Here is a 12891-nt window from a genome sequence, read left to right as displayed (position 1 = left end):
CTGCACTTGTGCGTTCCACCAAGTGAGCGCAATCCCTTCAAGTGTGCCAGTGGCGAACTTCACCCTGCGAGCCTCAGGGCATTCACACATTTCGAAAACCGACTCGAGCTTTTCAAACCAGTGGAGGAGTCCGACTGCTCCCTCCGTGCCACTGAACGAGCTAGGACGACATTCCATGAAATTCTTGAAGGTGCACCCAGGCTGTTGCTGAGCGGGTTGACCTATTGTGTACGAATAGGGCAAAGTTAAGTACGAGAATTAATGTAGGATCTAAAGATCCTAGTGTCTATACTGCAGGGTATACTACCTGCTTGGGCGGCTGCAACTGCCGCAGCAACGAGTGCCTCTAGCTGGGCTTGAGTCATGGTAATTCGTGCGGCCATTGATCTTCACATCAAAGGCAACATAAGTGAGAAAGGTTCGCGAATAGTGCGATGACAGAAGAGTGTAAGCACATAAGTATTCTCATGCAATGTCAAGTTGTGAGCAAGGTAATGTAAGCATACTACGAGCAAAGTTCTATGCAAATTCTAGCATGTAGGCAATAAACATAAACCTTATTACCTAGGAAGTTGAGTCTTGCACGTGGAGCGAAGCGTCGTTGTGGATCGTTGAGAGCACTGTTCTGGTTATAGTCTGGCTTTAATAAAAACGTTTTCCCATATTAAAACCAAGTTCTCTATAACCAATGGCTCTGATACCAATCTGTCACACCCCCAAAATCCACCTGCGGAGTATCACCGCTTGGGAGCGTGACTGACCAGGATCAAGCCACCAATCATACAGAACATTGTATAAAGTAAAAGTAAACACATTATAATCCAAACCATTTCCATATGAAAGGTGTTTCCAAAACATAAGTAAGTTAACATTGTTTAGCGGAAGCGTATTATTGTAAAACCCATAGCAAATAAGTATCAAACATCAAAAGTGTTTAACAAGGTGATCACGATCCAAGCCCCACAACGACCAGCTCCTCCGTGTGCAAGCTCCAAGTACCTAACGATCTGCAAGGCATGTAACAGAATGATCAACAAACTAGTTGAGCGAGTTCACAGAAAGTAAATGCGTAATAGTAAGTTCGTTTGTAACAAGTGGCTCTACTGGGCCGATTGTATGTTCTATTGGTGGTGGTGTTCCACGTTACTGGTGGTGGTGTTCCACGTTGTATAACCACTAGACTACTCGTAACTATAGGTATCCTTCACAACCGAGGATAGTGATCAGTATAGGTATCCTTCACAACCGAGGATAGTGATCAGTATAAGTATCCTTCACAACCGAGGATAGTGATCAGTATAAGTATCCTTCACAACCGAGGATAGTGATCAGTATAAGTATCCTTCACATCCGAGGATAGTAATGTGGTAGTCTAGTCATAGTGTCAATAATGTATCTAATCAACCTTATCCTTTCAATCCCATTCCCTACACCCCGGGAATCCCATGCCTTGGTAAGAGTGTGAACTCACCTTGGTTTGCTCGGTATGCTAGGTTATGCACTCACAAGTAATTAGTCAAGTCCTATTGTATGCACGTATAACAAATCAGTTCATGTTCACAATGATACGCATGCTATTTAATGTTCACATAACAGTCAGTTTGCATATCGGCACAACACGTATTACTTCACACTAAATCATTCAAAGTATGTTTATAACCACATATCTTTCGAATCCACCCTTATCTTTCGACCTATTAGTTATCTTTCGACATATCAGTTATCACAGTTATCTTTCGGACCGAATGTTATGTTTCGAGACACATGCCATCTTTCGACCTAAAGGCATCTTTCGGTAATTATGTTTCGGTCAATGCTATCCTTCGGTCAACACTACTATGGTTCGAAGGTCAAGCATCTTTCGGTCACATCTATGTTTCGACATTAAGTATCTTTCGACAATAACTATGTTTCGAGTAGACAAGTATCGTTCGATACAATCAGTTACGTTAACAACAGTTACAATTCCAGAAACCCTAAGCATGCTAACAGCCGTCAATCAACATTATCGATCAAACAACAATCATGCAGTAATCATAGGATCATCATCTAATCATCATGAAATCATCATAATACTAATACCCATCGTGATCCCTAGTTTATGTGTACACCAAGCCGATTAACATAGTATGTCACATTATCGAACCCTATTAACATGCCATGAACATTCAGATCTCACCAATAACACCCTAATCGATTTGACAATAACAACCATTCCGATAACACATCAAGCAAGTCAGTAAGATCATAACATTAATCATAAATCGATAACCCTAATCATACAAGTTGTGTAAATCGCAGATTATCACGGTATTCCTAAGCGATTCATAGACAAGTAAATGCTAGAAGTAACTAACCGAGATGAGGGTTTGGTCACGCAAAAGTTTCCGGTGGTATCTAGTTTGCCGTCACAGTGAAATAGCTCTAGGGTTGAAAAATGACAGCCGATTACGTGCTTTCACGTATATATACATATTACAGAAATGGGCCAAGCCCATCTGAAAGACTGGGCCGAAGGATCTGAATTCCAGTCGAAGGATATGTTTCGTGGCCGAAGGATGTCGAAGGATAAAGTCCTTGGTCGAAGGATATGTTTCGAGATCCTTCGAACCGAAAGTTGATCCTTCGAATCGAAGGATATGCTTCGATCTAGACTAAGTGTATTAAATAATAATTCTAATATTATCTTTTACAACCACAAGTAGTTACATGTATGCACAATGACAACACGTTTCATTAAAACACAACGCGTACAATAACAAGTCCAACAAGTCAACTACTAAACAGTCAAAGTCAACGCGCATTTAATGCGAAAGCAAAAGTCAGAAACTCGAGTTGTCACAAAAACATACTAATCCAAGTAGAAATTAATAACTCGCGTACAATTTTGGTTTTAACCATTTGACATTAATTGAGTAGCTATCTCGTCACGCAAAGTAGTCATATATTCAATGCCTTGTGAGCCCCATTCCATGTCGTGACTGGCCATCACTTTCCTCCTGTTGCATTTCTCCAAAAAAAAGTGTTCTCGTTGTACTCCACAAATAACTGATCATGAATATTCCATTTCCTTATAAAGTTATGGATGGCAAAATACGCACACTATGTCTCTTTGTATTGTAAATGAAAAGGGGGCCATTTGTTTTAGGATTGGGAATCTTGCCTTCAAAACACCATATGCGCGCTCAATCACATTTCTGAGTTGTGCGTGAGCATGGTTGAACTTTTCTTCGTTAGTCAATGCACGTTGTCGTCGAAAATCGGCTAACCAATATCTCGTATTACGATAGGGAGTCATAAACCCACGAGTGTTGGTGTATGCGGCATCGCAAAGGTAATATTTGTCTGCAAATGTTATGTAACACCTCGAAAATTCCTGCCCAATAAAGTAAAGACACGTGTCATGTGACAAACGTGTCAGGGACCCGGATCAAATAAAGATGTATGGTAGGATTCAAAAGGGTGTCATATTATTAAAATACCTCTGAACAACCCAAGGGCGACATGTTATTAAAATACCTCTGAACGACCCAAGGGCGACATGTTATTAAAATACCTCTGAACGACCCGCATTATAAATCCCAAGATCCCTAAATCATTTTGATAGACATCTTTTATATTAACCGGTTGTTCCTAATTAAATAAAATTCCATCTCTTATATTGAATTTGGGTCATTAAGGTTATTACTACTAAAATGCTGATTTAAACCTTTGTATAAAGGGAATTGAAAGTAGTTAACTAACATAATAAACCCTCGTGAGAATTCAAGACTTGAAACCTTGAAGTTTCGGTCAATTTAAACTTTTACAAGATGCCAAAGTTGTAAGAGCATGCTAGGCATGCAATGGCTGGGCAAACTGGTCCCTCAACTGAAAAAGATAGCATGAGATTCAGAATCCACGAAGTTGCATGGTCAAGGCTTGAAGTTTGTAAAATTTTTGTTTTCTGGCCACCGGTTACGGACCGCAAGGCCCTAGGCTTACGGTCCGTAAGGTGCATACCTGGGCGATTTCAGCAAAGGTCGGTTACGGACCGTAATTGTTTCAGCATACAGTCCGCAAGAGGAGCTTACGGACCGCAAGGCCTTAAGCTTACGGTCCGTAAAGGCTGTCGCTGGCAGCAGGTTTTGGACAGCTGCCTGTTCAGCCTGTTGCACCGACTTAAAATGGTGGTTTTCGAAACAAGGGTCTTGCTAGGCAGTATTTAGTCCTCTATGGACACCTGGGGTGATCACACAACAATTGTAGACTTGCATGTCTTGATCTTATGCTCATTGGTGCATTATATAAGGGACATAAGTTGTGACCATTTGGACATTCTTTTGCATCTTCACTTCTGGAACTCCTGGACAGCTATCAAGTTTTCATAGGCTCCATAAACCTTCTTAGGACTCTTGTAAGTGTCCTTAACCCTCCTTAATCCTTTTTAGCTTAGTTAATTAGCTAAAAGTCAAACCGTCGTAATTAAGGTTTGACTTCGAGATTAGTCCATAATTACTCAGTCAAATCTCGAATTAAAAATACCTATAAGTAGGTAATTATGTGGGTAACAAACCCTTATAAGGGTATTTCCAGAATCCCACTCTAACTATGCAAATTGTCGAGTCAAAGCTTACTTTAAAAAGTCAACAGAATGCTTAAATCCAAATGAATACATAATTAGCAATGTAGGATACATGCAACATGTTTGATCACTAATATAACTTGGTAATAAATGTAAGAACATGTTCCAACATGTTCAACTCGACAATTTTCTGTTTAGACCCGGTTTGGAACCGAAAGTCGCATAGTTTGACTTTCGCTTTGACTTTCAGTTCTGACCCGTTTTAGTCAAGATTAAGATTGCCTTAGAGGTTCTTTTGGACCTAGTAACATGTTAGTATAACCCTCTGTGATTATACGGCTTAGTTCACTAGTTGTCTAATTATTATGCAAATTTCCGTTAAATGCCCATATGTTGACCATTATGCCCAAATGTCCATAAATTATGATTTTTAAAACTGTAAAAAGGTAGACATCTTAGTTACCGAATTATAGACTTATACCCGAAATTTGACATCAGTTTGAGGTCTAGAACTAAAGTTATGCTCATTAGCGTAATTAGGAGCTTTCTTAATAAGTTAATGGCGTAAATTGCATGTAGCCTATCCAAACCCAAATTTTTATACAAAACTTTATACCTACTGTTATAAAATAATATTTTGGGGTTTTTAAAGATTTTTATTCAATTTTAGGCTGGGCATAACTTAATGTTCTAAGCTTAATTCGGCTAATGCCGGTTTTGCCCTTTTAGGCTATAAAATGAGTTTTATAAATCCTTTTGACCTCAAACCTTTTTCTACTGATTGGTTATGTTAAATATATTATTTTGAACCTTCTGGAATTATAAAAATATCAGCTTTTCTTTTAAAACCCGGAAATGGCTCTAAATCGTCTTTTTAGCCATTTTTACGACATAGTCTATGTCAAAACTAGTTTATATGTATAAAAGTCAATACCTACTAATATATTTAGTAAAATTCTATATTATAACAGTAAACTAAAGATTGAAACTCAGATTTCCAGTTTTGACCTTTTAGGCTTATGTGAAATTACCAAAATGCCCTTTTGGTGCATAAGATGGTTATAATTAATAAAATTCACATATATTTGATACCCTACTGTTATAACATGATGAAATAAATATAATTACTGATTTATTCAGATATATAACTCAGATTGCTAGTTTAACTCTTTTATACCCTTTTAAATGACCAAAATGCCCTTATGAGGCGTAATTTGAGTTTAAAATCATTTGGGGCATAATAGGACATATCTTACTGATATCACAACATATTTGGTGCATATAATCTCAGGAAACTTGTATATGATTTATATGGTTACCCGTTATGTATTTTCGCGTTCGGATCGGCTTATGTAACTAGTTTACGCATAATAGCCGAAACGGGTCAAACCATATCATCTTTATCTCAAAATCCAGAATGTGATCAATTTACCCATGTTATACAAGTCTCCAAACTTGTTGGGCCTAAATCACATTCCTTCCCGGTTCTCGCCTTCCATGCGATTATACCGTATTTATTCCTTGAAACTAACCGGTCTAAGCTTAGGCTATATTAAAGACCCGTTAGGATTCTAATAGGTTATTATAAACCTTCGTTCCAGAATAGGAGACCAGTAAAAGACACTTGCATTTGCTTATTGTGGTTATTACTTACTCAGGTAAATACTTTTAACTTATTTTCCCTTATACGGGCTTGGGGTACGGTATATAAAATACCGTTTGGTCGGGCAATTGACCCTAACTCATTAGTAGTTGGGTATTATCAATGTGACCCGTTTGAAAATTGGTTTTGTATGTTTTACGCCTTTGGGAGTTTAATGACCATGTCCCGGATATCCTTAGCATCATTTTACGAAATGACCACGACCTTGACACGTGGGTGTAGGCGTACACCCGACAATGTGTCCATATAATTCAGGTATAACCGTTGGTTTCCCGCCGCGGATTTATACTATGTGGTGTGTCTATTAACCTTAAACCCGGCACGATCCGGGCGACTGAACGCATAACAAACATGTAATTCTTTTACAAGATTAGATTTAATTAATTATCCCAAGTTATAAAAAGTTTTGTGCCATGTGCATTTAAATCAATTTTTACAACATTTTCAAAATGAGTCAGTTAAATTGTATTTACTAGTGTAAACTGACGTATTTTCCCCAAAAAGATTAAGCGCAGGTTCTACACGAAATAGGCTGGTTACTCCTTAGCATCGTTAGAGTCTCGCAAGCTTGGGATGCCATTAATCTGTTGAACAATTTTCCTTTTTATGTGGATCCGCCTGTGGATCTATTTCGGCTACTATGTGATACTTGGATATTACATTTTTGTTTGGTTGAAATAAATCTATTTTTCTTGCTTCCGCTGTGCATTATAATTGGTGTTGTTTGACTATGATGATATCAACTAAGTCACGATACTCCCCCACCGGGCCCACCGGTGACACGTGGAAATTAGGGTGTGACATGTTAGTATCAAAACTATTAAATAAAAAACTAGATAAACAATTACTTCAAATTTAAGGAAAGGTTAAAAACCTGGTGGGGGGAAATAAAAGCCGGAACTCGGATTAAAAGCAACTTCTTTCAAAACACGTGAATCATGTGCAATACCCTCCCATCCGGCCCATACGAACATGAATATCATATCAAAATTACAGATTCCTAAGACATTTTGAAAGCATTCACCCTTTCATCTTCCCCTGTAACGAGTCTGTTGATCACCAGGTACGACTGCATGTACAAGAGTTCTATCTAACGCACCTATTGCTCCAGGAAATATTTGTTTTAGCCTTCTATGGTTTTCTGAAGCATTCGCGATTGGATTAGAAGATGTCGGAACTATAACTTCTCTTGCGAAATTCATCATCGCAATTAAGACCTCATGAAAACATCTATGAATTGTTTCTGTTGAGTGTTGAAACCTTCACTTAACCATTCGAAATCGCTCATTATGTCCTATGACAATAAAAAACATAGCCATCTTTTCTTCAAAGGTTATTGACCTACTACTCTGCAACCAATTTCTTTGCTTAAAATGATTGCACAATAGTACATACGCATCATGTGACATGCGCATCATCTCATGACGTTGTGTAGAAGTGCCATGCAACAATTCTTGTGTGTACTCATGACCGATCAATGCCGAATTCAGATCTCTTATCCTTTCATGATTGGTCAATACCGAGGCTAATTGTAGCCAATGCCAACAAAGCAACAAGAAAAGCATAATCTCCTCATCCGAGTCCATAGGCTACCTATCACCCAAAATACTCAAGACAATAGAATCCAAAATAACATTGCATGAACATAGAATTCAAATAACATTCCAAAACATAGCGTACAAAGTTTAGCATCTAATACAAACTTTAGCATTCAACAAGACAAATACAAACATAGCTCAAAGTTTAGCTATAAAAAAAACACATACTAACATAGCTCAAAGTTTAGCTATCAAAAGGCAACTAGAACACAACATTAAAATAATCCATACTTCGCTCCCGCGTTCTTAACCCACATTTCACAAGTGTGCGGCTTAAGTTCTAACCACACTTTCCTCAAATCAGCACTTTCACCAAAAAGCAAAATCGTCGTTTGATATTTCGCATCAAATTCTTCCCATCCCAAAGTCTCCATCTTCTCCATGCATGCATGTATATCATTAGACTGGTTGTGTTTCTCAAGCAACATGTTTGCCACCTTCCTTATATCCTCCCCAACTTCCATGAGATGTGCATTGAATGTTTGTTTCCCTTTTTTAGAACGACCCGATGACTCGTAACTAACACCTTCAGTTGATGATTTTCGTTTGTGTTTAGACCGATCAGAAGACTCTTCACTAGCCCCATGTTCCGTTTGAGTGCCATCAATGTCCAAAGGAGCAATTTGATCAATCATTTCCACAGAAGGATGAGGAATTGTAGAAGATGGCCCCCAACTATCAAAACCATTTGAAGTAGATCCTTCAAACAATTGAATACACAAGTCGGGATAATCAAGTGGCCCTCTTCTCAACTTTTCTACGAATTTGTTGGACTATGTGGAAAAAAACTAAGAATTACTATGAGGTTATTGAAATATCTATATATGTATATATAAAGAAATACCTTGCTCTCAAGTTGTCATTCCTCTTCCGTTAAGTTAAAGGTGTTTGTTTGAGGGTTATAAACACTTCCAGTTTTGTTCTTAAGCTTTGACCAAGCTGCAAATTTTGATTTCAAGTAATCATAGCGATTCTTCATTTGTTTTTGATCCACTATAAAATCATGTTCTATTTTCAATTTTTCAGCAACTCTCTTCCATGAAATTGCTTTCAGGCTACTACCCTCACGTCCATGAAGTGCAATTTCATGAATACCTGATTCTAGAAAGGTTTTACCGACTCCTTCTTGCTTCCAATTAATCCTAATCTTTTTTTCAGCCATTTCTTTAGTAGAATCTACCAATTGATTAAAAAAAAACTCTAATTAAATAATTAAACACTGAACATCAAGTTACAGTAGCAAAACAAAAAAACAAAAAAAACCGGCGTTCATATAAGGCACCATGGTGTTGGATTATCCACAGACCCCATAATTCACAAACTTAGAATCTACAAATAAGTTCACAAACTTTTGATGTGGGGATATATGGAGATGATTTTTTCCCTTCAAGTTAATTCTCTTTTCCTTTAAATTTCCTGTTGTTCTTTTTGTCTAAATTTATATTATCAGCTTCATACCAATTACCAATTTACAACCCACCTTTACTACTAACCGAACTCTCAACTTACCAATTAAATGGTTACTTTCATTTGTTAAATGGTTCTTTCTTAAAGAAATTATGATAAAGGCGATATATATGAATAATGACTTATCACTAACCGAACTATTAACCCAATTTGTAACCAACCTTTACTATTAACCCACATCAGCAGCAAATTTCAAGTTATTACAAAAAAAAAAAAAAAAAAACCCAGCTTTCATATCGTCAACAACAGCAGCAAGTGTCAAATTATCATCACATAAGCAACAAATCAGATGAAATCGAAGATATTCGAAGTAGCAGCAACAAAAAACTTATAGATATTCGAAGCTAGTTTGGAATACATACAACACAATCAGATGAAATCGAAGAACAAACATAAAAAAAGACGATTTCATACAACGACATCAACAAAATCAGCGATTAATTCGATTAAAGTGATTAGAACATACCTTTGATGCTTCCTTTGTAACAGATTGTTGTAGATTTGCAAAGAAAAAAACCATAGGGAAGGAGGCGCATGATGGGTAGAAGAGGGGAGAAAAAGTTGTGTGGGCTTTTTAGGGTATTTGGTGGAAAGTTTTTAGTTAGACTCTTTATCATGTATGACTCGGTCAGAGAACAATAAGTGGCTGGGTAAGTTTTAAGAGGGATAAAACAAACAATCTGAAATCTGACTCAGTCATACATGGGGCATTAAGAGGCTATTAAGATGCAACCAAACAGGGCCTTAATCTAACAAAAATTGTTTGATTTACAAACTTAAATGAAATGGTAAGATATGATTAAAGAGTAAAATGTCATTTTGTTCGTTTGGTCTTTTTTACTTTATTCTAAATCTTAAACTTTTTTGTATCTGGGTTTTTGTGGTTTTATTTTGTTGTCATTTTGGTCCAAAATTGAAATCATGTCAGGTTCCCCTAACTAAACCCTCAACGTTTGTCCTTTACCACAGGGGTATTTTTGTCATTTACGTTTTATTATTACTGATTATCAATTAAAATTAATAAAACTAAATTTTTATAACTTGACCCTATAAAAGCTCATCTCCTTCCCAACCCAAACCCTAATTCCACTGCCACCTCCAACTCCACCACCGCCGCCTCTAACTCCCTTCTCACCACCGCCACCACCATCATTCACACCATCAACTGAAAATTCCGTTTCAGACTCATCACCATCAAACTCTCTATCACTACCATAAACCGAATCATCTTCATCAAACACACCCAGCCCCTTGAAAGCCTTCTCGCTCAATATAGAATTTGGTGTTGCATTCGCTGATGTCACAAACCCAGAACCACCACCGGCGCTAGAACTGTTTTGATTGGGTCTAGACGCAGCTGCTTTTATGGATGTGAAATGGGTTTTATGGTGAAGAGGGGTGGCGGGTGTACCAAGCTTTCTAGAGAGGGGTTCGAGTGATGGGTTTTTTTGTGGAATATGGAGGAGATGTTGACGATTGAAGAAGAGCAGGCGATGGTTATGGTTTGGGGAGAATTGGGGAAGAAGATGGGGGGAAAGGTGAGAGGTTTATGGAAGATGTGTTGTATGGTGCTTGAGAACACCTTAAGTGTTGTATGGTTCTCACAACAAAATCAAGAAATTACAACTATTACCAGTTGTTGTGAACTGAAATCGGAGCCCTAATTATGGGGTTGGATTGTGCACTTAAGGTGTTCGCTGAAAGTCCCGATTGAGGATTTTCAGAAATCATGATTTTATTATGTGTTTGGTGGTGGTGGTAGTGGGTGTTTGGTGGTGGAGGTGTGGTGGTGGTGGTGGTGGATGTTCAGTGGTGGTGAGAGATATCTGGGTAGTGATGGTGGTGATTTGGGGAAGAAGGAGTGGGGTTGGGACCCACTTCAAGATATTTGTTTTAATAATTTAGTTTTATTAATTTTAATTGATAATCAGTGATAATAAAACGTAAATGACAAAACTACCCATGTGGAAAAGGACAAAAGTTGAGGGTTTAGTTAGGGGAATCTGGCATGATTGTACTTTTGGATCAAAATGGCAACAAAAATGAAACCACAGAGACCCAGATACACAAAGTTTGAGATTTGGACTAAAGTGACAAAACTGGCCAAAACTCAGGGACTAAATAGTTTTGTTTTCAAAAATTTTAGTCCCTGACTTTTGTCATTTTTGTCATTTTCATCGACCACCACCTCCCACCATCCACCCCATCACAACCTTCTATCATCGCCACCACCTGTCTGCACCGTCACCACCTACTCACCCACCCCACCACCATCACCACCCACCATTTTCACCACCACCGGCCACTTTTCCGCCACCCACGTCATCAACCAACACCGCCACCATCATTGTAAAACCAACAACCACCGCCATCATCTTCACTGTAAACCGGCACAACACTATCCCCATACAATCGCACCTGCAAAAAAGAAAGAAAAATGTGGTTTGGCCGAAATTCACCTAAGTTAACTAAATTTTTTGAATGGAGTTAGTGGGTTGGATGGAAATGGCAAAAAATGACAAAAGTTAGAGACTAAAATGGCAGAAAACAAAATTATTTGGACTAAAATGACAGGAAAAAAACTATTTGGATTACAGTGGGAAGTTTGGTCAAAACTTAGGGACTAAAATGACAATTTACTCTAAAAATAACGTATATAGGTTTGGAATCAAGTAAAAAGAAGGAAGGAATCGGGATAATGTATAATTGGAATGGTAGATGTATTGGTAAAAATAATGTATAGGTTTCGAATTCAGGTCTGTCAGTTATAGGGTCAACATGTTTTCACGACTAACACTTTGATCATTTAAGTTGATATTCAATAATATCGATAAATTACTTACACACGTGGAGAAAAATCATGTGTGAGGTTACTATTCATGGGTTGGCCTTTTGTATATCTTTCCATTCTACAATTATACGATGTGGGAGGGCATGAAGTGTCACATGGCAGCTATGCCAGTACCTGTCAGAATGGTGGCACGATGCCAAAAAACGTGAGGTGGGATGGGATGTGGAAGGGTGGCGTGGTGTGACACATGGCATACACTTTCTATATATATTTTATAAAAATTAAATAAAAAACCCCGCCACCTAATCAAAACAACACACCTCATCACTATCCTCCCTCCACACCGATGAAGAACCCACCGCTTACACCACCATGCTAGGCACGGGCCAGTGTGCCGGCGTGGTTGAGCGCTCCACGTCCTCCTCCACGCTACACACTGTGTGATCTAAAACTATGTGTTGAGGAATAACTAAACTATTGTCACATCACCTTCATGTCATAGTCACGTAAGAATTTGAGTAATAATAAACATCCAATAACTAGGTGTAGTGGAATAAATAAACACTTAATAACTAAAAAAGGAAAACCATGTGATTGGTTGGAATACGATGTGGCCCCACATCAAAAGCCCATTCCCCCATTAATAGGGATGTAAACAAACCGAACGAACACAAACAAGGCCTTGATCATGTTTGTTCATTAAGGAATAAGGAATGAACATGTTCATCAACGGTTCACGAACTCATACCGAATGTAAACGAGCGCAAACTAACACAAACAAATGTTCATGAACAATATATATTCATTT

The 12891-nt window shown here is 38.0% G+C and overlaps 2 protein-coding genes across 2 annotated transcripts; both read right to left on the bottom strand.

Moving 5' to 3' along the window:
* Nucleotides 1-2893: 2893 nt before the first annotated feature.
* On the bottom strand, nucleotides 2894-9852 carry LOC110875825. Its single transcript, XM_022124023.2, has 4 exons — nucleotides 9759-9852; nucleotides 8942-9001; nucleotides 3102-3345; nucleotides 2894-2999 (listed from the first exon to the last, which is right to left on the bottom strand). Exons 1-4 carry the CDS (start codon nucleotides 9826-9828, stop codon nucleotides 2894-2896), a joined length of 480 nt encoding a protein of 159 aa, XP_021979715.1. The 5' UTR covers nucleotides 9829-9852.
* A 474-nt stretch (nucleotides 9853-10326) lies between these two features.
* On the bottom strand, nucleotides 10327-11664 carry LOC110875826 (ctenidin-1-like). Its single transcript, XM_022124024.1, has 2 exons — nucleotides 11577-11664; nucleotides 10327-10649 (listed from the first exon to the last, which is right to left on the bottom strand). Exons 1-2 carry the CDS (start codon nucleotides 11662-11664, stop codon nucleotides 10327-10329), a joined length of 411 nt encoding a protein of 136 aa, XP_021979716.1.
* Between the last annotated feature and the right edge of the window lie 1227 nt (nucleotides 11665-12891).

This window comes from Helianthus annuus, chromosome 9 (assembly GCF_002127325.2).
Source record: "Helianthus annuus cultivar XRQ/B chromosome 9, HanXRQr2.0-SUNRISE, whole genome shotgun sequence".
NCBI lineage: Eukaryota > Viridiplantae > Streptophyta > Magnoliopsida > Asterales > Asteraceae > Helianthus > Helianthus annuus.
The sequence above is the reverse complement of the archived record's forward strand: the minus strand, read 5'-3'. Positions and strand labels throughout refer to the sequence as shown.